Source organism: Sitophilus oryzae, unplaced genomic scaffold (assembly GCF_002938485.1).
Source record: "Sitophilus oryzae breed Bouriz unplaced genomic scaffold, Soryzae_2.0 scaffold_111_pilon_pilon, whole genome shotgun sequence".
In the NCBI taxonomy this organism is placed as follows: Eukaryota; Metazoa; Arthropoda; class Insecta; order Coleoptera; family Curculionidae; genus Sitophilus; species Sitophilus oryzae.
The window spans coordinates 3,123,410-3,150,845 of NW_022145749.1; the positions used below are offsets into that span (position 1 = coordinate 3,123,410).

Sequence of the window (27,436 nt, forward strand, 5' to 3'; positions counted from 1 at the left end):
TCACACGGCACGGGTCCGCAACAATACGTACAGCTTCCTTTGGACTTCCATATAACTCTCTGCGATTAATATTAAACTCAGGATGGCTTCTCTTGTTCCTGTCCCCCTTCTTAAACCGTATTGTGATCTAGTAAGGAAATCATCACAATCTTCCTATAATTTGTGTTAATTATTGATAAGTTTTAAGTCAATTTTTAGTAAATGACGTCTAGAGCTTCACCTCGCCAAAATTATCATCCACAGCCGTCTTTGATGCTTTTTTTCGATCATACGGTATATCAAGTAAATTAGCGAGATTCCAAAAAAGGTTTTATTATGACTGGCTGTAATTTAAGTTTCCGTGTTAAAATACAAAATATAGGGTACGTTCAGCAATTTATATGCACTGTTCTACCCATGAGTCTTAGCAAACGTTTAACAAAAAACATAGTGACATATAATGAAGTGCTTCGATGTCCGCTAAGGATCATCAAACTTTAAACAAATAAACACATGTTTTAAGATATTTTAAGAAGCGTTATTCCGATGTGAACAGCTAATGTTAAATTTACTTTCGAATTTACTTTAACATAAAAAAAGTCTCGGAAATAGGGTCGATGAACTGTTAATTTAGTTAAACGTAGGTACTTAATTTATAGAATATTTTATGTAAGAATTAGACAGATTTAATATTAGCGAATTAGAAGCATATTATAATAAATTACATTTTAATGAAAATGGTGTGTTGAAAATTTGTTTCAAAACAAACATTGAATGTGCAATACCGGGTGTTTTACAAAAGTGGGTGGATATTAATTATTGATGTATTCAATTAATTTCGGTCACTTCCTATTTCAACGGAACTTTGCTTTTGTTTTTCCTTGAACTTTTTTGCTTTTTTGAACTTTCCTTGAACTTTTTTTTTGACCACAACTTTTGCTTTTAAGTGGTACCCTCGGTATTTTTATTTGAAAATGGCATTCTGAATATAATGACATATTATATGTCAACTTTTGACATTTTCAATTAAAAAAATAGGATTCTAAATTTCAATCTAGTTTGCCATGGCTATGTTAAACCCAATAATTTATAATGAAGGAGCTTTGGAAAAATAGATTAGGTTTATATCTCATTAGGTTTATATCTCTCATCAAAATTATAACTCAATTTTTTCAAATGGAAGTAGGGTTGGCCACTAGCATATTTCGAAAAAGCATTTTTTACGAATACATTCTTAGTATATATTTGCTATTTCGAGTCAAATTATCGTTACATTTATTGCCTTTAGACTGAAATTTAAAATGCTATTTTTTAATTAAGATTATCAAAAGTTGACTTGTCTAAAATAATCAAATAAACTAAAAAAATATCGCAGTACCATTTAAAAATCAAAAATCAAAAGTGTCATTTTAGGTGAAGGGGAAGTGAACGAAATTAATTGAATACGTCAGTCAATCCTTATTTATATCCTATACTAACATACCAAATTTCGTTTTTTTTTATCTCAAAATAAAAATGTTATAAGGGTGAGTGACATTTGAAAAACACAGTTCTAGTTTAAAAAAAACACACAAAGGTTTTTTTGAAACTAGAAATTATTATAAATGGTTTAATGATTGGATTAGCAATATCTCTAAACAAATATGTATTTTTTCTTAAAGATTTTTAATATTATTTCCTTAAATTTAAGCAGCCGGGACATGGAAAATGGAGACATTATATCAGAGTCATTTTTAAAAGTCATTTTGAAGCACTTTGTCGAAACAGTAAGTCTATTTTTTTACATAATTTGAATATTAAATAGTTTTTCTGTTTTGTTTTCAATGGCAGAGAAATATATCCCATATGATCGAATCAAAACACGGCGTCTGGGTTGGCTTGCAAATGAAGATCGCCGTGATTTTATATGAAAAAATTATATGGTGAAAATCTTATATTAACATTTCTAAGTCAACTTAAAGAAGAAAATTTTTGAAAGCCATTTATTGAACTTTCTATCTCAAGGTGTCAGATACAGATCGGAAAATGTTCTCCTCCAATTTCCCGATATATGTTTCAAATAACTTTTGTATTCCTTGCGATTCGTGTTTGTTACTTTTCAAGTTATCACACCCTGTATATGTTTTAGAAATAATAGCCGTCTTTAGTTATGAATGAGAACACAATATTATCCATGGGCGTAGCGGGGCAGTTGCTCCACTTTATCTGGCGAGCTCATGCATAATTTTAATAATAAAATATAGCTTAATTTTAATGTCTATCAATATCGATAAGATACTATTGACAAGAATTGACACATTTTGATTAAGGTTAGAAAGAGTAATAGACATGTAGAAAAGATACCGTGAAAATTATGACGTTGAAAGAGTTAAGCTGTACGCACACTGGTGCGATCACGGCCGCGATCACGATTTCCACGCGGCCGCGGCCAAAAGTTGCTGAAGAATACATATGAATATGAGGAACCGTTTCACATTGGCGCGATCGAGTTTTGGAGAAGAAGCGGCCTGGCGGCGTTCTATTCTGCGGTGGCGACCAGATTCAACTTGTCGAGTTTGATCACGTGATCGCGACCTAACTGATAAGAATTTTCCGTTATTTTGTGTGTTTTTTCTTGTTGCAATTTAGAAATGGACTTAACAGAGCAGCTAATAAGGCTGTAAAAATACACAAAATTCTATATGGTTTATCCGATCCAAGTTACAAAAGTCATAGAATTAAAAATAAAAAGTTTGAGACAAAATCGGAATTGCAATTGGATTGGCTAGTACATATGTATATGTATACATTTTTATTGTTTAATTTTAAATATTGTAGGTAAATATTTAAGAATGTTTTTTTGGTATATATAATTCACATTTTTAAGTTGTACCTATGTATACCTACAGGATGGCGCAATACATATAGGTACGGCTGTGAACGCGAACGCGTTGGTGTGTGCTAGAATGATCGCTCATGTTATCGCTGCCCTGATCGTGATTGTGATCGCGGCCGTGATCGCACCAGTGTGCGTGTAGCTTAAGACCGTGTTTATGTTTGAGCAGTGATATACCACTGTAAAAATAAATACTAGCGAAGAAAAATATAAAATGCATTTTCCATACAAGTGTTTATGTTGAAGCGGTAAGTAGTTTAGCGCTTTTTTTCCTATATAAATACAAAATTCTATGTCGTTGCGTCTCTAGTATCTTTATTTTTACAGTTTATCACAGCTCCATCATAAATACGGCCTTAAAAAATACGGAATTGGGAGGTATTTATGTCGGAGTTGCTAAATGTGAACTAGGGAGAGTGAGAGCATCCAATGAGAACATCGATAATAGCGGCAATATTCAAGGTACCTTTCTTCGGTGCGTTTATGTTGGATTTGTGACAGTACTCAAGTAAAATCAGTTGACCCGTGCCTTTATAAAATGATGAATTCTGGCGGGGCATTTTTAAAATTGACTTCAAATTTTGCTATATGGGATATCAAACGACAATCATCAACTAAAAAAACACAATAAACACATTTTAGGGAATTACTTCATTTATACATTAATTAAGACATTTAGGAATCCTACATGCTTATAAGGCAGTAAAAACTTTTGATTATGTATAAAAGATATCTGAACAAATGAAAAAACTTGGTTCCGACGAAAAAGGGTTAATATTGTTTCTAGCTGTTCTTATTGCCGGCCCAAAATAAGAAATCGATATACTACAAACACATACCACCTATTTCGTTTCTTCTCTTGTATGTTTGCTTTTATCGTCTATCACAGCTCCAACATAATCATAGCCCATGTCTTGTAGATTAAAAGAAGAGTGGCTAAAGGAGCAAAAATTAAATTTGAAATCAAAATTATGTCAAGATTTGGCCAGACACATCGCAGATTACTTTTTAAATAAAGTTACTAGTTTGTTGGCTAAAGTAAAAAAGGTAAAGTTGACTTTGGTAGCGACTTTTGACATTTTTTTCCACTCCCAGTCAAAACCTGGGGAATAATATTATCTATGATTAATAAAGAAATCGTTGAATACTTACGCATAAAATTCCTTGCACCAATCTCAACACCATCAAATGCGTCGATCCCAGCTTTGCAAAAAACGGTATAGCGAAACAAAACACCACCCCAGCAAAATTCGATAGCCCAAACACCAGCTTGGTCCCGTACTTCCCCGCCAACAGTCCACCGGGAATCTGCGTGGTCCAGTGCAGCCAAAAGAAACTACCCAGCACATGGCCTTGCACCTTTTCGTTCCAGTCGAATTTACTGTTGTCTCTTATTCCAGGCCCCACGTTTGTAAAGGGCGAGTGATGTTTATCCCGAAACGTGGTGTTTCTTAGGGGATGTTTGGTTGGAGGCGGTTGGGATGGGGGCGATGTAAATGGTTTAGGTTCTAAGGTGGTTAAATTGGACGGATCGGCGAAGGATGTCGGGGTGTAATTAAGAGAGTGGAAGACGGTTGGGGCTGTGGGGCTGAGAATTACCTAAAAGCAATTATTGAGGTTGATGAATATAAGTAAAATTAAAATATGAACAAGGGAGGGCACACAATTTTGAAAAGTAGCCTAACTTTTAAAATTACGATTTAAAATGTGTTAACGTTTATTGCTCGCCGGGTGAATCAGGTAAAGAAAAATTTTTCCTTAAATATTGTAGCATATCTAAGTGAGACCTTATTTAAATAAATGTTTTAGAAATTTCCGTGTAAATGGCAGGCGAGCACCAAATAAAGATAGAGATTGTCTTATTTATTATTGTTTACAGCTAAACTAATTCCTTTCACCTCTTCAAATAAAATTCTTATGCATAAACTATTATTATTATTAAAACGTGACAAAAATAGAGAGCGGGAGGATGCTTCCCCAAAAATGGTGGGCGGTAGAAGAAAACGGGAGCTATATTTCAATTCAGGACGTCATTTTACACAAGAATCAGCAGAAATGGTGCTTAGGAATTATTTTCCAGACCAGTGTAATTTTTATAAAAGAGAAAGTACAGTAACTCAATCTAAAATAATTAGAAAACTCGGTTAACATAGCAAATTGACTTTAAACAAAAATGCTGCTGAATTAAAATATTCCACCAGAAGACATCAGAGCTGCAACAAGTCAGTTTTAAAAAGACTTAAGTCTTAAGTAATTTCTAAAATCAAAATGATTGAAGTCTTAAGTCAAATTCAACATAAAGTTCAAATGATTTAAGTCTTAAATCTTTGACTTAAATCATTTTATTACAAGTGAAGTCATTTTTGTCAAGACTTAAGTCAATATAACGTTATTTAAGTCGTTTTTATGACTTAAACCTAGATTTTTCACTTAGATCATGATGATCTGCAAGTTAAGTCAGTAAAATGACTTAAATCAATAAAATTACCCTCAAGTCAAGACAACCAAAATTCAATTTATGTACCTTTTTTAAATGTTAATATTAATTTTCTTGTATTACCACTTAGGCGATAGCGATTTTCTTACTAATATCATACTATTAATTTATTGTTGGTACAGATAAAAAAGACAGATAATAAAAACTAAAACCATATAAAATAAAACAGTTAATTTTCAGAACAAATAAAAACAAAAGATAAAAAGACTTAAATTCAATGACTTAAGTCTTTTTTAAAACTTTCCTTTTTCTATTTTGGAATAAAGCTTTAAATCACAGGCTATTTTGAAAAAGACTTAAATTTAAGTCTTAAAAGTCTTAAGTCAGCTTTTCGAAAAATTACTTAAAATCAAATGATTTAAGTCATTAAAATGATTTTAATCAAAAAAAGACTTATGTTTTCTATGAGCTTGCAGCTCTGAATGACATGTTAGTATAGTAAAAAAATATATGAGATTATTTCATTGCGAGAACTTACGCTATTTGAGAAATTATTTGAGCTTTGTCTCATTATAATACTCGCATCTGATGCGATGCACTCACTGCTAAGAGACAAGTTATCCCTGGCTTTTGGCTGTATCATGGCTACTATGGCGATATTTAGATTGATCCTTATCATGTAATTCACTGCAAAACCAAAGAACACCAGGTACCATAACACATTTCTTGCAGAACAGCATTCTTTTTTTTCTGAAACAGAATACCAATTCTCTATAGATCTCCTAGTAAAAAAGTAGTAAAAATAGCAAGATTTTTTATCTTTTTGACATTTGATAAGGTATATGATAAAAGTTCAACTACGATATTTACGAATTCTTAACCTTTCCGGGACCGTGCGGGGTATTTTAGGTACCCCAGATGCGTTTTTTTTCTTTAATAACTTTTACAATTTTTATTTCTCACTTTTTTCCTATCAGGTAATCCTAGAATATATATTACAAAACCCTTTTTAACAAAAATAGCCAAATATTTTTTTTTAATTTCGGCGAAAAACTGAAATTTACTGCTTGGGGTACCTCCGTTACCCCGCACTGGTGACTTTGTATGAAGACGTAAACAAGTTCTATATTCAGTTTAGTGTTAGTATTTACTGTGATGTAGTAAGTTAGTGTGTGTGTTTATTGGAAAATGGCGCAAAAGGAATATACTGATGATGGGCTCACAAAAAAAAAATTCCTGCCGAATTTGCTGCGAAGAGCAATCTTTCAGCACAAGGGCTTGTACTTCTAAACGTTCTAAGAAGTAAATAAAATAGTAACAAGTTTCACAAAACTGTAAAAACAGCAATAAAATTATTTCTTGCCAAAAGCACAGTTTCTATAAATCCTGCTAAAGAGATTCAACCTAATTCAAACCGAGATGCGGCTTTTGCGCCAGATCACGTAAGAGAAAAACAAAATATTATGTAATACATGCAAAAACCCATTTTTAATATTCTCGGCAAAGAATGTAAAACGTGTTTATGCCAAAATAATGTGTAGAAAACTAATAAGAGTTTAGTTTTAAAATTAAATGTTTTTTATATTAAACAAATACAAAATATTTAAATTATTGACGTTTTATTATTAAACTTTACAAATAATTACTAATAATTTACCTGAGTGACAAAATATTAATAGTTTTTGAAATATTTCAGTGGGGTACCGTAGTTACCCCACATGGCCTGAAACGTAACTTTTTGTAGCACGGTCCCGGAAAGGTTAAGCAAACTTATTTTCCACTCTATAAACTTTAAGGCAACGTTTTAAGGAACATATGTTACAGTAATAGCCGGAAATCCAGTAAAAGTTTAACACTAGGAAACAACACAATCACTAGGAAATACTAACAACTACCCATTGGATTAGTAACTCCATATTTTAAAGTAATTCGTCGACTCTTCCTAGTAATTGCTAGTAGTCGCTAATGAGAGTAAAATTTACTAGAAATAGTTGTTATTGTACAATAGCGAGCGCGTTGTTGGAAATTTGAGCAAATAAAAATTTAAAGATCATTGAATCAGCTTTATAGTCTAGGAGCTGGCTACATAAAAAACCTTATCACCGTTACATGGCTAATTTTTCTTGTGAAGTATTCTTTTGTGTTGCCATTATGAAATAGTCATGTCTACCAGCGCGATCCCGGGGCTTAAAGCGGGGGCGGCCAATCGAAAGGGTGAAATTTTGACACTAAAAATATTATAAGGTACACTAGTTATAATTACCAAATAGCTTTTATTTATTATTAAGAATGGTGAAAAATTGTTGGCAGACATTTTTCTCGTGGCTAAAATGCCGGTAGACGACACGAAAGAAGCATGAATTTTTTTCCGGAGGCCATACTTTTTTATGGTCATATTTTTAAAAAATTATGACATAAATGGATGCTGATTCCAGGAACACGTCTATGAGGGTTTTTTCGCAAAAAAAGACGTCGAAAATCGTGAATTTTTTTTAAATTTTGCTGTATATTTTAGAAAACTTTTCAGAACTGCCTGTTCACCGCAAATTTACCCACGTTATACAATGGGTAAATTTGCGTAATTATTTCTTAACCTACCATGGTTATGGCTTTTCTTTATGGTTGCTTTACTTACTGGTTACGACACTCAAAGAATGGATGCAAATACAGAAAAAAAACAGGCGACTTGCAAAATTATTTAAAAATGAATCAATTTTCTTTTAAATTTTCAAACTTGAATAACTCGGCTATTTTGAACTTATTTGGAAAACGGTAAAATGAAAATATGTTTCTGTTATCGAGATCTACCAGCTCTAAAAATATTTGCACTTATTTAATACTTACCCTGTAGAGAGTAATTATTTTATTCTGTAAACTTTGGTAATATCGCACTTTTGATAACTAACGGCTACCGCTGACTGAGCCACAATCTTTTTTTCTGTCCTTTTGTATACGGCTTTTAATTACGGCTTTTTTTTAATTTCATGGCTCTTTCGTGTTGTCTGCCGGCATTTTAGCCACGAGAACAATATGCCAAAAAATTTTCACGTTTCTTAATTATAAATAAAAGCTATTTGGTAATTATAACTCGTGTACCTTATAATATTTTTAGTGTAGAAAATTTCACCCTTTCGATTGGCCACCCCGCTTTAAGCCCCGGGATTGCGCTGGCAGACATGACTGTTTCATAATGGCAACACAAAAGGATACTTGACAAGAAAAATTGGCCATATAACGATGATAAAATTTTTTATGTAGCCAGCTCTCCGTCTATTATATTTAAGCCGATCCACACATCTTAAAATTACAAGAAAACAATCGAAAATAGAAACACCAAAATGACAATAGTACCCTTAGGCCTAACCTCAGAAATCATCAATGATAATTATGTTTTTTCTAATTTTCTAATAAGTTTTGATTAATTTGGTTTCAATCTTTTTTAAAATTCTCTATTTTTTTTATTTTAATATGAATTTAATTGTATTGAATAACTTGACTTTAAATCGAATATCTCACGTCAAATCCTCGATGTATCGATCGGCTCTGGTCGATATTTTTCGATAGTAAATTACGGGTATAGTAAACGCCACGAATGTTTGGGAGTGATCTTTGAATAAGAAGACTAAGGAAGGAGCATATCAAAAATATTAGGTACACCGCGATCGGCCTCAAATATGGCCGACTTAAATTCCGGTTTATCAGTGTCGTTCTAATTTTATTTAAAAAATGTAAAACTATGATGTAGGGTAGACGTGGGGTAGACTCAATAATTTGTTGTTTTATTTTACGTTGTGAATAAATGTTGGTAGTTATTAAAATTGTTATAAAAATATATAATTCTAATAAAAATAGATAAGTTATAATCAGTATTTATTAACACAAACATCCGATACGCTACTGAAGCAGGTAAGTCAAATTAACGTATCTAAATTCTTTGACATCTAATCTTTGACAAGTAATAAATAAAAGCTAAAATGCAAGAAAAATATATAATTTAGTTAATTTAAGTGAATTTTATGAATGATCGGTTTACTACACGTATGTATATTATATAGTCACTTACTAGCGAAAAGTTGTTCCATTATTTCACTCAATTTTTGCCGAGATCTACCGCACGCTACACAACCAACTATTTTAGAGTCTCTTTCGATAAATCGCGATAGTGTCACTGTTAATTTAAGTTCTGCCACAATTTCCATCTAGATTTACTACCTTTATACAACTATCAGTAGTAGAATAAATAATAAATAACATAAAATAAGCTCAGTAAAGACTGACAAATCCACAAAATTTCAAATCAAATTCAAACGTGTCCACAAAACATCCCCCTTTAGAACTTTTTCTTTAATAGCCATAAGCGGGAGTAAAAGACCAACCGCCCGAACAAACACTAGAGGGGCCACCGGTCATCAAATGGTGTAAAAATTGCAGAAATTTAATCATCTAATTTTGACACAAGGGGACGCGCTTAACTTTTTTAATTTTAATTCAATATTCATTGTTTTCAAACTATATTATTAGACTTTGTTGTATTTTGTGAATGTATAAATGTTTTCTTAGTATAAAGTTGCATTATAGGAATTTAAATTATATTACATACATATTTAAGATTCAAATATTATGACATATAATGTCAGTTGCCGTCTAAAATGTCATCTTCATAACAAAAAGTTAGTTATTGTCAAAAGTAGTTAAAATCATGTTAAAATGTTAAAATTTACAAGTTATAATTAGATATTTTATATTATTTCTACAACAAACACATAATAGTACAGCGTAATGTTGATATGCAGGTCCAAAACAAAAAGTGCCGTTATATTTTTCAGTTTTCGTTGTCAGCCGCGGAAGTTTCAGTGATTTTAGTGTTGTCGGATATTTTTATTTGTGAAATAGAAATATTGCGTTTGGATTGTAAAACTAAAAGTGGAAGTTTTATTGCAATGTAAGTAAGCATTTGTCCATTTTATATTTTACTTTTTTCATACCTACGACAAATATATATATATATATTGAAATTTTATAATTGGTTTTATTTAAAAATTAGAAAACAAACTTGTAATCCTGTAATTGACATAATTGTTATGTAATATATCCCATTTAAATCTTATATTACTTTACAATTAAAAAAATGTAAATTTAAAAAATATATTAAAAATATATACAGACATTAATTGAGATTTTTTGAGTGCGAACAAACACGAGGGGCGCTTTATTATTTACTTTCATTTCTTAACATGACAGATGAAGTTCTAAAGGGGGATGTTTTGTGAACGTGTCAAATGAATCGTCAAACAGAACTGTCAAGGATCCCCACCCTAGAGAGCTTTTATGGTGGCTTTTCCGCCCACCATGCATGAATACATGGATAGCATTATGCTCCTTTTTTAGTCTTCTTATTCAAAGGGAGTGATTCATCGGTCGCTAATGTGAACTAATCTGTTCAAGGTCACATAAAACTTAATTCCAGTGCCGTGGTGTTTCAAGTCATATAATAATCAACATATAATCTGTTTTAATTGTCTAGATTTCTCTGTAAGTTCACTCTTTTTCTTTTTCAACAACTTCAATCGAGTAATTGCCAGTCTCAAGTTAGTTTTTAGTTTAGTATAATTGGGACCACTAGAAAACATTTTGAATCACAACAGTATTACTCTAACAAGTATAACAATAAATTAAACGTGTTAAATTAAAATTATAAACACAGAATAACTAATTTTAAATAATTAAAAAATGATTCATAAACTAAATAAAGACGTATGACAAATTATTTATTGTCATTTACAAATGTCAAAAGTCAAAAATTATTTAAATGTTAGGCAACCAAGTATACGTCTCGGGTCCGATAATATATTCATCTATGGACATCTTTCAAAAAGTGATATCATCAGGTGAAAATATTATTTTGTTGTTTTTAATTTTTAACGTCGGAATCAGAAAGGTATGTAAAATTAAGGATACGTTTATTATCTTTCTACATTCTCTTTATTTATTAATAAAGGATGCTTACCTAAGATTACAAATGTTTATCTAAAATTAGATGTGTTACATCTGTATGGGGTAACTGGATGAGTTGGTTTTTAAAAGTTGTTATAAATATTATAGAACAAGTTCAAGTAAAGAAGGTTTGTGTTTGTAAATAATTGTTTTCTTAATAATTAAAAATCTACACTTTTTGCAGGTCATGAAGGTTGTTTTAACTGTCAAAGTCTTGTCAAAACATATATTTGGTTATAAATATAAAATGGAATGCCCCATTGATCGCACTGCAAGCACACCAATAAACTGACTGCACAAAAACGAATCAATCAAAGAAACGCGATATAGTATCGTCTTTGTCAATCACGCTAACATTTTAGAATAAGTAGGAGGAGCGCAGGCAGATGATTAGACCGGGCCTTTAAAAACCTACGTCTACGGTAAAAATTTACGTTTTTAATGTAAAAATGATAGCGCGCGTGTCGATTCTAACTTCATCAAGCGATGAATAACTCCCAAACATTCGTGGCGTTTACTATAGCTGCTAAAATATAGTCAAAAAGCAAAACTAATTTAATTACCCCGATTCACTAGTAAAAGTTCGTTTCAAAATTAGTCGTTTTACTAGTAGTCGTAACTTTTACCAGCGTAGTGTTAGCATATCAGTTAATGTGAGCGTTTACTAGTAATTCTTATGATTCACTGACTTCTAATTTTTACTGTAACATATATTAGACATTAGACATTATTCTGAAAAGACATCACTTTAACCGCTTTCCAGAAAACAAGAAACAACAAAGAAAACCGCCATAAATAAATTTGAGATAAGTACAAATACAGTAATTAAAATATTAAGATTTTCCAACTAAATGAGAAGAAGAACAAAAACTTATCTTATTTTGAAAATTCAATGCAATAATTTTGCTTACAATGCGGCGGTTATGCAAAAGATATTAATTTGTTCAAACGCATCAGATAAGAGCTTATTCCTTAGCACGACAGTGTACCGAGTGGCGCATCATCGTTGGAAACATAGGAAATCCCATGCAAATTTGGAAATGTCCAAATGTCTACCCTGTTTATTTTACAGCCAAGTCGTAAATAATTTTATAAAGGTCTGTGTATGCTGAATGCAAATGCCAAATTTGAATAATTATGAACAAGTTGAGTTTAACTAATATAAGAAAAACTGCATTATTTATTTTTAAATTAAAACTGAAGAGCAAAATCAGGCAAATGCCAACATACCTTAAGTTTTCAACCTATTTTTCAACCTAAGATTTTGTAAATGTCAAATTGTATTTTCTATACTTTATAAAAAATTCTCGTATCACCAGTTTTAGCATATTTCTCCGAAACGTCTTGACCGATTTCGATGAAACAAAATGATCATACAACCCACAATAATTTTCAACCCCGCTCGATAACTGGTCAATTATCACTTGCCCAGTTATCCCCGTCAGGGTACCTTTTCTTAACTACTAGCATCTTCAAATATCACTCGCATCTCCGAGAAAGCCATATAACAATACATGTAAATGCGCATACGCAAAGTGCACTTGTTCAAAATAATAAAAAATAGTCTCTCCCCCAATGTACACACCCCGCCTACCACCATGTTCTTCATAAACTGATTCTTACATCTATTTATTTTTAGACCCACACCAACATATGCATACACCAACATTAAGTCTATCGAGCATATATCTTTCTTAGGTAATACAGTCTGATATCAATACGATATCATCGGCTAGTCTTAGATGATTTAGTTTTTCACCATGAATATGTTGATGTTGGCATTAAGAACCAAAAAATTGTTGTTTACAGATCGGGTTTTGCCTTATGAATTATACGTTAAACAATATAACCACTTAAAGATTAAACTATACATTATTTAATCGAACCAGTACGAAGAAAAACTAAAGAATAAGAGCGAACAATAGCACGGTCTAAAAATTACATACAGTTTTCTTTATGCTAAGGTTTCTTCGTATTATTAAAACTAAAATGAAATTATGTGATTAAATAAAATATGTTAAAATTATTACCATTATTATACTATAAATATATCAACATAATTAAGTTCAAACTTGTTTTAATTTAAATATTATCTAGATGGAAAAACGTAATTCTTTACTAGTTCCTAAGTCGGATTTGTTTCTAAAACTACTTTAAAGCTTTATATTAAAACTGGACTTTTCCGCTTCTTTTAGGATAGTTTAATTGGATTTACCGCTTTATAAAATTTTCATAACAATTTTGGCAAACAAAAAACTTAAATATGCTTTTCTTAATAGTTTCTTTAATGACCAATATTAAGTTATTGAATGATTATTATCAACTGCTTATAAAATTAGTCAAATTATACCAGTATCAAGAACACAAAGCGAACGTAGTTACCAAATTTTGTTTAATTTATCTTTAAAATTTAGTGTTATTTTTAATAATTACTAAATCGGTGTAGATATATATCTACAAATAAAACTCCATTTGGTCGTGCGGTGGTTGGACATAACACAATAGCCGTAATTTGACAACACACGCAAGGGATTTTTAACATTGAAAATGTTTCTGTTATCCTATATAAGGGAGCCCAAATCGAATTAAAATGCTACATTTGCCACACCATGACGTCATATATACAAGGGTATAGGAAATCTCGGCGCAGCGGCGGCAGTCGGCCAGCGCGCGCAAAAACCATTACATCGCTAATTGTTTATTGATATATCTTTATTAGTTTAAAAGCAAAAAATATGGGGTTTGCTTTGATACCTTGTCAAGACATAAGCGAAACTTTTAAATTGTTTCTTTTTTTTCATTTAGGCCTTCGTTTTTCGTTAAATGAAAGTTATATTAAAAAAAAATCTATTTTAAACCAAATTTTCGCATGATTGAAATGATTATTCATGTTTAAAGTTTTTTTTGGTCATAAGTGCTAATGGAAATGTTTTTTTTGTAAATAATTATAAAAAATTACTCCCTACGAAGACTTCATTGTGTACTGGATCAAAAAATAAGTATTTGTTTTCTCTATACGGTGGTATTAATATATCGATTTTTGATGATAGTGCCTTTTTACCCGGTCTAATTTTGTACTACTTTCGGAATAAGGGTCCCCATATCATATACTGTGATGTACTGTACTTCCATCTCTGAAAAATTCAGCTTGTGATACCAAAGTGAGAGGTAACGTCAAAATAAGCTTTAATCTACCTACATCATAGGTAGGTGTAGGTACTCTAGGTAAATTCTACCTAGACAGTAGCTGAACTAGCTGACAGTAGTAATTAATTTGTTATCCGATAAGTAGTTGTCATTATATAAGTTTAATCATCTTATACCTCCTATAACGGTAGGTTTTGGATTTTTCCTGATTGGTTTGTTAAACAAAAATATACTGGGCATATAAATGTCTGTTACAGGTTAATTAGTTAAAGAAATATGTTACACACATATTATTTTAATAATAATAATAGTATAATAGTAATGGCTATATTATGTTATAACACATACATATGTATTGAATGTACTTATTTTAACCAATGCATTGTTTTTTTTTTTTAATCTCACAAATAAGAAATGTTTTATAGTTTTATTATAAAAACAGTGATTATACAATTTATTTACACCCCTTACACTGTTTTCTGTAAGGGGTGTAACCAGGAGTATATTTCGTAACCTCTTAAGATATAAGAGGGCCACAAAGTGTTTTATTACTTAATGCTTAAAATTTAATAATATATTTGTACATAAAATAAAATAGACTAGAAAGTCAATTAATTAATATTGACGTAATTACTAAATAAGTACAAGATTTTTTTTTTCTAATTATTTTAGTGTATTTTTAGTCACCTAATTATAAAGGAGAGATATCCAACCATTGCATTATTTTACTCACAAATAAATGTTTTATGGTTTTTATTATAAAACAACGATTAATTTATTATACACCCCTTAACCCAAACACTCAAAGGAGGATATTTCGTGACCCCTTATTTAAAGTGGACAAGCTTTTTTAGTCAATGTTTTAATTACCCAGCGTCTTTAATAAAAATCTAATGTAATTTTTCATAGAAATGATCTGACATAAAAAGCAAATTTTATCAAAAAACTTTTTGATTATCTATAAGGAGTAAACCGCTGACAAATGTCTGTATACTAATGCCAAAGTAATGCCAAACATACAAATTAAATACCAAAATTTCTCATATAATGCCCCACTAATGCCAAGCTGATTCCAATATAATACCACTAATACCACGAATAATATGTAACACATTTGTTTCACGAATTAACCTGTAACAATACTGGTAGGTACGTGCACAGATTTTTTCCTAGGTAACTTAAAAGTCGTTAAAAAGTCTAATTATATTTAAAGAAGATATAATTCCAACAAATTACATTATAAGGCCAATAATGCACAAGTAATACCATTAAAATTTTAGCGTTTTTAACTTGTGTAACATATTTCTTTAACGAATTAACCTGTAACAATAGTGGTAGGTACGCGCACAGATTTTTTCGCTAGGTAACTTATTAAGTCGTTAAACAGGCCTATAAAAGCTATAACAACATAGGTAACTAATATTTATAATTTAATTCGAGTTTTAATCTCAAATAATAAATGTTTTACTGGTGTATTTCTGAAGTGTTCATTATTAAAAGTAGATATTCTTCAAGTTATGTGAAGTAATAAGTAATGTTTCCGGTGAGACCGCGTATATGTCACCAGATTCTGGTTAGTATAAAGACTTTTTCTATAGAAAGAGTTTTTTCTATATTTTCCTTTCAAAATAAGACTAATTTCTTCTTATTCTTTTAAATATTACAGTGTTTCTTTTTTCCTAAAATGTTATACTTAATTTTCGCTTAAAATTAAAAAATCACAAATGGAGGAAAATATACGTTATTGAATAAAGTTTATACAAATCACTTTACCATAACAAAAATGTAAAAACATGTCATGGCGGAAGATATTCAGGTGGCATTTCACACATTTATCTATTAAAATCGAGATTAAAATAATAAACTTGCGTAACATGTTATACACGAGATAGAAAGTTTCAGAATCGATTAATACGCAATACGCTACGCAGTCAACTTATTCCTATGCGCAGATGAGCGTCTTCAAGACTCTTCCTTCGGTCAAGGTCACGATGCCGCCGAAGAGGAATCGGCCTACGTTTGGCTAAACAGGCTGGACACGGTGGAGTACGATATTGGCGAGTCTGAATATTTATAAAAATTTGCAAAGTAAAATATGTTATAAAATATGTTGTTGGAAAAATAATTAATCCATACATAAAATCCATATATATAATAAATCCATACATAAAAGCTCAAAGGGTTTTTTTGTTGCATCCATCCCGCCGAAACCGCTTTACCAATCTTGTTGATTCTTTTTTTAAATGAAAGGTATATATGTGTAGATTTGTTATGAAGTATTTTTATAGTGCTTAATGGCTATTTCTTTGTGTAAAACGACTGAATACTAAAATATACCTGAAAAACACCTACACACAATACCTCCAGAAATAAATTATTTGTCATTGTCAGTGGTGTGTCAGTTAGATTATATATTACGTTTTTAGATGTTTTAGAGTGAGTTCATGCCACCAGCTTTAGATACATAAATATTAGCACAAAGGTTCGTTACACAAAGCGATTTTAGGAAATTCATCCTCTTAGAGAGTAAAATTATCTCGGAACAGTTTGTTGTATGAAAATTCCTTACTATTTGGTCTAGAAGAATGAAATTCTACAAAAAGAATTAGAAGAAATTTTTGAAATTCATCAACCAAATGGGTAAATTTATATAAAACTTGGTGACCTCTGGATTATACACATAAAAATTGGCACAAAGGTAAAGCGAATTTATGAAATTTATACCCTTAGGGAGTAGAATAGGGACTGAAAGTTTGCTGTACGAAAATGCAATACTATAACATTATAAACCGGACAGTATAAAATTTTATACAAGGGTTTATTTAGTGACATCATAACGAAATATATCTTCGTCAATTATCCTTCAAAGAATAAAAAATAACCTATAAAGAGAATATTAGTGCTCTTAATAAATAAAAAAGGTGAAAATAAAACATCTATATGCTCACTAGCTCTCTATAAAGAAGTAAAAAATTATTTAAATCAATGCATAAACGATTCGAGGTGTAACGCGAACGTAGTCGCGAGAAAAAGCTAGTAATTTATTAAATTATTTTATTTAACTCATTAATTTTCACTGAAAAGGAATTTTTGTAATTCGCCACTATATTAGTTAAAAACTAAGAAACTCATATCAAATTTAAGTTTTGCGATTTTGACTTATGCTTTTTACAAAATCTGAACACATTTTAAAAGACAAAAAAAAATGTTTGATAATATTTGTGTAGATTGACTACAAGTTGTATAACATAAATTTCTACGACCGGTCTACCTAGTGGTCTGCAGCATCGCCTTGTGGTGCAAACGTGGGCCTATTAATCTGTGACGTGACGCACAACAGCCAAGAAAAACAGAAGCGTGGCTAAGAATTTAGTAATTTAAAAAAAAGTCTTTTAGATACAGTAGTAGGTATTAAAAAGTTTTGTGTTTAAATGGGGTTTGCCTTTAACAGGTAAAAAGTTATATCGTAAAGTGTAACTTTCCGTAAGAATTCTTTATCTGTCATTGATCATGATCTGTCATCATGTTAACCTGATGTTTTGTATGTTATTTTGTTTTTTTCCAGGTTTTTTTGCTTGCTTGTTTTACGGATAGGTGCAATCGCATAATTATTATTGATAATGTTATACTTAATGTTAACATTACTACTTTTTCAGTGAATCTTTAAATCTGTTGTTTTTTGTTAAGTTCGTTATTTAAACATATGTATGTAATACACTCATATTAACACTAATCATATTTTTACGTTTTCATTCATCATTTTCAATGCCCTCCCGGTTGCATCTTTGTAAAGGACTGTGAATTTTTTTAAGCTGCGATCACGATCACGATCACGATTAGGGCAGCGATAACATCAGCGATCCTTCTAGCACACACCAACGCGTTCATGTTCACCATATAATCGGGATATCCGCAGAAGTCCACTAACACACAAATATTAATGAGAGGTAGAGATCGTGACGGAACAAATCTTTTAAAAATCCCTTTCTTGTATGGGCGGCTAATGAACGAATTTCCAAACGAACTAACGAATCCCATCGACAAACCACATCATACCCACTATGCGTGTATGGATGCACGGACGTATGCAATCGATGCATCAGCGCATAGTGGGCATGGGGTTTAATTGTGTTATCAGGTTCACCATATGTACTGTTTGACCAGCGGATCTGAAGCTACGGAAGGAATGCGAGAAAAAAAAATCAATATTGCCACGTTTATCTATAAAATTGCAAAATTGCCAGACATGAACTATAAATTTAATATATTTTTATTATATATAATGTGTTTAGCATATATTCTGACGTATATTATTAAGGAATTTTAACGTAGTTCATATTGTTCGATATGTTTTATTTAATAACTTATTTCTTTCATTCTGTATAATCTGCTTATTATGAAAGTTGAAGATTTTTTTTAACGATATCATTGGCAAACCGGCATCGCCGCGCATGGCCGCCTATTCATTGAATATCATTGGCCAGAGTACGTCACAGGATTTGTTACCACGCGGTTGCCATGGCTTTTACGCCTTTCCTATTCGCTTGCTTTATCCCCAACTTCACGGTCTCTTCTGAAAAGAGTAGGAATATTGAATACTATTGAAATATCCAGTGGCGGTGTAATTTTTTTGATCATTATTACTTTATTTCATTATTTTATACCGGTTATCCTAAACTTTATTCCTATATTTTTCGTATATTTGATAGTTAAGTTGTGTTTTATTATTTTGTTATATTGTTATAATGTTTTTCGTTCCTGGTTTTTAATTATTAATATCAAGTTTGATCGTATATTTGTGTTTTAAAATGAATAAATTTGTTAAGGGTAAGACGCTACATAGTCAGACAAGAGAAATAATAGCTAATTTATATAGGTATGTTAATAATAACGTGGATGAAATCTCATTTGGTTTATTTCCTTGTGTTCATAATAGGGTTTGCGATGAAGAAGCTACAGAGAGTTCGCTTTAGTTGCCGCTTAAACGTAAACTTGAGCCGATATTTTTTTATACCGGAGTTAGCGTATCGGCTATAAAAAGATTCACACAGAAGATAAAAAAAAGGCTGAAAACTAACCCCGATAAAATGATATCCAGCTCTGGAAAGAAACGACCACGAGAGACTGCTGTCGAAAACTCGACGACTTTTTCGAAGTGGTCAGGAATTAGAAAGCTTTGCAAAAATTGCAGGAAGAATCGAATTTTCCTTTTGCAGGGAAACGCTTAGGGGTTATTAAAATCAAATGAATTTTTTTGGCGTAAATGTCAAAATAACAGATAAATATTAATGGAGCGGCCCATTATATTGCAGAGAGAGATATAAATATATACGCGAAATTCTAAAATATAGCCAAGTATTATCTATTTGGATGAAACATATGGGTAGACAATGACCTAACCTTTAAAAACTGCTGGCGGAGCGATACCATATCTGGTGTAATACGCAATATTGGATCTACTGATGAGTAAAATTATGTTTTGTTTGCGCTTCCAAAGTTAACTATTTTCAAGATTTTTTTGCTGGAAATAGTTATATCTAAAATTATGTGTTATAGAAAAAAATATAGTTAGTACAGATATATTGTAGCATTTTTTATTCCCTTTAATAAAATTGAATTTAAAAATTTATTTTTATTTAAATTTCTTAGTATTGGCGCCAATTATTTGCTAGATGCCAAAGATACCAAACTCCATTTGTTACAGTTCACTTGCCTCGATATTTAATTTTTATTAGCGCATCTATTCGCTAGATGTCAAACTTCATTTCTTACAGTTTACTTGTCTTGTTTATTAGCGCCATCTATTCGCTATATGCCAAACTTCCTTAATTGCATTTCCCTTGTCCCGATATTTAATTTTTATTAGCGCATCTATTCGCTAGATGTCAAACTTCATTTATGACAGTTGGGTTTTCGTTTCTGAAACTGAGAAGAAGGTCTTTTTTCTGGGAATTTGGATCTGAAGAAGACGCGTTTCGGCGTCCGACAAATTTTCCAGTGAAAAGCACTCTGAATCCACTTTTCGATTTCGATTGCATGGGTATCCGATTTGGAGATTTGAAAACCTTGTAAAGTATGCAATTCAGAGTATAGATCGTATTTGTTTGGTTTCTTCTTGGAATGATCACCGTAAGTTTATCCGCCATTTTATATAGCCCTATCTAACTAAATTCTATTTCAGTTATTTCCGTTTGTTATTTCGTTTACTTGAGTATTTAATTACTGGTTTGGATCGGCATATGATTTGAGTATATTTATGTAAAGCTGATTTTCAGACCGTAAGTTGTTTTTTTTTATTTAGTATCTGTCCTGAGAACTATTTTTTATTTATAGAGTAAAAATTACCACATGGTACTCAGTAAAAATACCCCATGGTATTCAGTAACTACCACATGGTACTCAGTAACTACCACATGGTACTCAGTAATTACCACATGGTATGCAGTAATTATTGTATGTTTCACCCACTTTCATTTTGTATGGACCTATACAGACCTTAAGACAGTGTTCCTGACATTACAATCGTTCTTTTGCCTGATATCGAAGACTTCTCCTGCCATAGTCATCTGCATCCACTTCTGTTAGTCTGGAGAATACCTACCTACCTGTTTACATCATAACAAACTATATACAGATAAGTCTTAAGTTTGATACACAAGGTACGCTTTTATTTTATAATTTTTGAGACAACAGATTTAATAACCTGGTAAATTATCACTATTTATCCCACATATTGTAGTCAAAATTATTTTTTATTTAACGTTATAAGTTATAATATGATTCGTACAGTACACTCTTGCTTAGCTATGATATTCTATATGAAAATTATTAACACATATTCATTTTAAAGGTTTTTGTACACGACATGTTTCGAAACATCATCGTATTGAGACATACATAAATTTCACCTGTTTTTATTAAGTAGCTTACTTAGTTCAAAGAATACAGTTACTAAATTCGAATCTATTTAAAATAACTTGCGGTTTTATTGGGATCACTGTGACTAATTGATGATACTTGTGTTCGTTTTCAATAAATGTTTAATGTAGGATAGTTATTTCTGACTTTTTATTCCTGATAAACATAATAGACCCTTAATGCTGTTGATTACTTTATTTTAGCTATGTTGTGATATCATATTTTTCTTTTGGTTTCTTACTTTACCACTCTCATAAACAAAGTAAGTGGCGCCCTTTTCACTGTCTTTGACCATACCTATTTGAATTATTAACATCAATATTAAAATCTCTCAGCCTATATATTATCATTTTTTATTTTAATATTTAACAACATTAGAAAGTCACTGTGAGTCAGAAGCCTTACCTACGAACCCAGCTTTCCTCTAACCCTGAGCAACGGATTCTTTTTTCATTCTATTTGGGTAACGACAGAAAAGTCGTCACAATATAAATAAATATACCTCAAGACTCAGTCTTGATCATCTGCTGATGGCAGACATGGTTAGCGAAACATGCGTCCAGTGTAAAATTAAAAGTGTTTTGGTGTATTGTACTGATTTAGTGTTTTATTTTGCTGTGTAACACCAAAGGTTTGATCCAACCCCCAGCTGTAATTATTTTTTCTATTATATTAACAACACAATAATAAAATGATTCAAAATATTTAAGGGAGCTTTAATAAAAGCTTTTAGTGTTTATCTGCTAACTCAACAGTAACGATTCAAACAGCATAAAGTTTTTTGAAAAAAAATATTAATCTGAGTATTATATTTATGATACACATTATTTTCATATAACACCGTACGCCCATGCCTATTTTATGAATGAAATTGGGCGTGTTTTGTTTACAACTGCATTCCCCTGCCGATACCCCGTAGCTACAGATCCGTTGGTCACACTATATACAAACGTTCTTTGATAGCCAAATTTTGATAAACCCAATTATATAATAGACCGACATAACTTGCATGATTCAGACGACTGTACTCGCCTAGTAAATTTAGAATTCAATACTATAATATTAACATACTGGGGCGTTTTATGCTGCAAATGGAGATAAATAATATTTTCGTGGCAGTTAGCGATAAAAATATTTAGAGCACATATACACCAGATGTTTTAATAGTTGCAATAAAACTTTTTTTTAATTATTTATTTTCATATATTATCGCGGAACAGTAAGCATAGCGTCAAAGCAATCAAAATTGATTATTTTGTATAATGTTAAAATGGATCAAGTAAAAGCAAAGCAGAGCTTAATTGAAATTAACTATAAGGATAAAATTTGGACAATATTTAATATATAGTCCGATTCAGAAAAGGACACAATGAACGTATGATAGTGATCAATTAATTCAACAATTGTCTTCGCTTTATTTGGTCCGGAGATTTGTATCCTCTCCGGTACTAATAAATTACAAAGTTGTCTCACTCTAGCACATACCGGGTGCATCGTTTTTGGAACCGTAGGAAATCCCATGCAAATTTTGAACTGTCCAAATATTGGTTGCCGTGTTAATTTTACACGTAAGTCGTAAATAGTTGTTTTAAAGGTCTGAGTTTGGCTGAATACACATGCCAAATTGAAACAATTTTGGACACGCCGATTTAAGTAACTTAAAAAAAACTGCATCTACTTTTAAATTAAAACTGAAGAGGTAACAATGCAAAACCTGGCAAATATCAACATTCCTTAAGTTGACAAGGTATGATTTTATCATTGTCAAATATAATTTGTTATGCTGTCTACACTACTACGTTATAGTATCTACGGTTAGCCTCCCCGAAATGCATTTTATTAATTTAAAACTTGTTCGAATTAGGCAAAAGCCTATAGGTATAAGATATCTTTTACTGCTTAAATTATAAGTACTGATTTAAAAACTGCATTTTTAAATTATGTAACACATTACAAGCAAAACAACTAACATTTTCAATTATTTCTCTGATATCATAGTAAACATAATAATCAGGCTACGATTTCTTGTTCACACAAAGAAGTCCTTCATAGTTAAAAAAATGTAAATATTTGTAGTTTACATCAGATAAAGTTCCAATAACAAACGCTTAGGAACAGTCTAATATATCTTTAATTTTGTTGTGAAATTCCTATGTTTAGATGATTAAAATTCTTTATTAGTAATATAGGATGATCATAAATTAAAACGCCATTATAGGTGGAATATATGTAAAAAATGTATATCCATTATTTTCCTAATGTATTTTATCTTAATATTGCGGAACATGGTTAGGTTTTTAATAATTCTTTATTTTCTAATATATTATTTTTTTAGTTTGAAAACATTTGGTTTTCTTTTCAACAAATGAACACACCACAGAAGTATAGACATTAAAACCCCATCTATACATAACGTCTTACCTGCCAGTTTTGACGGAAAACCGTGTGTAGACAAAAAACGCTTCACTTTACCTGAACTAATTTAAGACGAAAGGCCGCCTAGACAATTGAAAATAAAATAAAATTTAGAAAAAAATCATATGGATATAGTAACAGTCTAATTAGTGATCTATAAAAATCTAATATTTTTGCATACAGTTTTACAAAATAATGTAATTCAACAAAATCATTTAATAAAGGTAGTTAATAATTACTACCAATCAATACTATTTTCACAATTAGCTCTGCGTCTTCACCAATGAAGTAAACTATAGGTAGAACAATTTTGTGGTCCATGTTAAAATTCCATGTTTCTTGTTTTTGACTCTGTCAAGTAAAAGTTGGAAATTAGTGATTATTAACAGTTACTAGTAAAAGCTCACATTCACTTATTTGCTAAGACGACGCCAGTAAAAGTTCAACAATTATTTTTGAAACCAACTTTTACTAGTGAATGCTAGTATTCCATGGGGGATAGCAATGGAAAGAAAGATTCTGTTTGCACGGTTGCCACATGTTGTAAAATATAAAGGTAAATAAAGAAAAGTGGCTAAATGGGGTGTTAATTTTGGTGTTTTTTTTTTTATTTTGGCAATGTTGACAGACATCTAGCGTAAATTCGCTTTGTGGTTTTGTGTGTGCTCTGCAGTATTTTCCCTAAATAGAAGAAATTTTCTGTGAAAAATCAAAGCAAAATAGGCTCTCGCAAGAATGTAATAATGTTTTTTTTTATTTCTGCAATATAATGAAATGATGGAAAAAGTTGAGCAGGCTAGAGAAAAACTTATTAAGGTACCTAGTGACTATAAACTTGTCAATAAGTATTCTTATGTTATGAATGTTTTTTATGTGTTTTGTATATTTTAAAATATTTATTATGTTTATTTCTAGTATTTAGAAGGTTATAATGTTTGTGTATAATAAATGTCTTTATTTTCTATAATTTTTAATAAATATTCTAATGAAGTAAATTGCATATTTAAGATACGTGGATCAGCTTGAAGATTGAAGTGATCCAATATTCTCAAAAGTTTTATTTGTTCTAACTTCCACCAACGCTCTTCTCACCACACACATAGCAGAGACCTCCCACAGTGTAATAATAAAATAATTTTTACTGGGAACCTTTAGTAAATGTTACTTTCACTAGTGAATGTTAGAAATTCCTAGTAACAAATGTTATTAGTAACATTGAAAAACTAGTTTAGTTTTTTTAGTTAACAGTGTCGACAAATTTCTTTAAAATACGACATTCACTGGTCCAATGCGTAATTGTTAGCCATTTTCCTAGTAAAAGTTAACAATAATTACTGAATTTCCGAGTTTCACTGTAACAACTCCACTTAATACAATGCTATAATTGATAAAACTGCAAGCATAATTTTCGATGTTTTTAATCCGTCTTACTTGATAATAAAACGTTATGTGTAGGCGGGGCTAGTCTAGTCCGTCTGGACGACCGTCTTGAAAACTACTATCAGATTTCTAGATGGTCTTCCCTTTTACCTGATATGGAAAATTGACAGGTAAAACTTTATGTGTTCAGGGGTTTAATATTTTATCTGTAACAGCAGAGTCAGGCTTAATTCAAATTTATTTAAGGTACCGTAAAATGGGGGGAATAGAAACATAGTGGTGAAAAGAAACAAAATATCTGAAATAAATCAAATCACGATTAAAATTATTCAAAGTAAAAAGAGTCGACATATCTAATTTTTCTATCATTGGTAATACACAATAAAATGCAAAAACTACATTTTTATCTGTGGCAGCACTGTTTCTGTCAATCAGCTGATCAATAAATGTGAGATCGATTTATCACCTATTTTGTATGGCGCAAAAACTTTATAAATAAAATATTTATTTTTAAAGTAATACATAAGCTGGTACCTGTAAGTTGTTATATTATATGTATTGTTAATTATTGTTAAATCTACTTAAATATGTAATAATTTACTCTTTCTAATCACCTTGTTGGAAGTAGAATAGATAAAAACCTTAACATCAATGTGTGTTTCTATTCTCCCGAATAGCAGGTGAATAGAAACACAAATGTTATTTTTATTTAATATTTATACGCATATTTTTCAAAAATCAAATTATATATATATATATATATATATATATATATATATATATATATATATATATATATATATATATATATATATATATATATATACGCAAAGAACAAACAAAGACCCATGTTTTAAAATATTCGGGAAAATAATATCACATTTTTATCAACCGTTATATCGCTAATAGCCTACGAAACTGTTTCTATTCACCCCATTTTACGGTATGCATTATTATTAACGTGCGATGAAAATTATAATATTCATAGGGCGGCGGCACCGCCGCCGCGCCGGCGCGGCGTTTCGAATTATACTAAAAGAATAAATAAAAAATTTGTGGGATGGCTGAAAAGTCAAACATACAGTATAAAATAAATTAAATAACTAAAGATTGATATATCTTCAAACTATAGTCCGGCGGAGTTTGCAAGCATTCAGTTACTAATGTGAGTTTGTGAGTCGCTTTCATATTATGTTGAGTGAAATGTAGAAACAAGAAAAGCTCTTGTGATTTTTACTGTATATGTATCGCTAAATTTATACCGTATGATCGAAAAAACATCGGCGTCTTGTTGGCTTGAAAATGACGTTCGTTGACAATTTTGCAGAAAATATGTATTTTTGTCTATTTTTTACGTTTAATAAAATAACTTATAAGTAAGAAACATTCAAGGAATTTGTCGTAATTATTCAAGATCGAAAAAAAAACGGCCTCAGCCATGACTATGAAAAGATGAAGATGGCTGATATTTTTTTTATACTCAAAATTATATGGGGAATATATAATTTTGAGTATAAAAAAAATATCAGCCATCAACATCTTTTCATAGTCATGGCTGAGGCCGTTTTTTTTTTCGATCTTGAATAATTACGACAAATTCCTTGAATGTTCCTTACTAAGTTATTTTATTAAACGTAAAATATAGACAAAAATACATATTTTCTGCAAAATTGTTGCAACTGTGTGCAACTTTGTGTTCAAGCCTTACAAATACTAAAAAGTTGAAGTGAAGATGATTATTTATGTTGGACTTCCAATGCACTTATTTTATTGAGGGTTCAGATTACCATAGCATCAACAATTATTTCCAGTTTTTTAGTTGAAACGGATTATTGATTAACCGAAAGGTTATATTATACCGCTCTCAGTCTCATAGTAATTATTTCATTTTAGAGTCGGTCGCTTTTATGCCACTAAAGGATTTTCGAATTGTTTAGATATACAGGATGAGTTTTAAATAAGTGGAAATATTTTCAGGGCTGGTAGATATCGATAAAATCAACACATTTTCTCTTTAACGTTTTTCAACTATGTCCAAAATAACCGAGTTACGTTAAATTGAATATAATTTTTGCTTAAGTTCAGAAAACACTTGATTATTTGCTGGTGTTTCTTTCTGGTAAATTTAGTCTATTATCTATGTTGCCATAATATCCAGATATAATTTTAATTAAAAATTAAAAAAGAAGTCTCAAATTTTTTTAGAGAAATACCAACTTTTTATTTTTTTGCGAAAAAACTTTACAAACGTGTTTCTGGGCTCGAAATATACCACCCCTAAAATATTTGCA

At 30.8% G+C, this 27,436-nt stretch overlaps 1 protein-coding gene and 1 long non-coding RNA gene across 2 annotated transcripts in view; one reads left to right on the plus strand and one right to left on the minus strand.

Moving 5' to 3' along the window:
- LOC115883978 (sialin) overlaps positions 1-27,436 on the minus strand; it is a 100,618-nt gene that overhangs the window by 72,784 nt on the left and 398 nt on the right. The window contains exons 2-3 of the mRNA XM_030902401.1: positions 5,830-6,041; positions 4,007-4,453 (exon numbers count right to left, since the gene is read on the minus strand). Coding sequence (XP_030758261.1) covers positions 4,007-4,453; positions 5,830-6,041 — 659 coding nt within the window. The remainder of the gene's footprint in view (positions 1-4,006; positions 4,454-5,829; positions 6,042-27,436) is intronic.
- On the plus strand, positions 11,188-11,494 carry LOC115883986. The gene is made up of 3 exons (XR_004050483.1): positions 11,188-11,229; positions 11,290-11,413; positions 11,470-11,494. It is a non-coding gene; the product is annotated as an uncharacterized LOC115883986 (long non-coding RNA).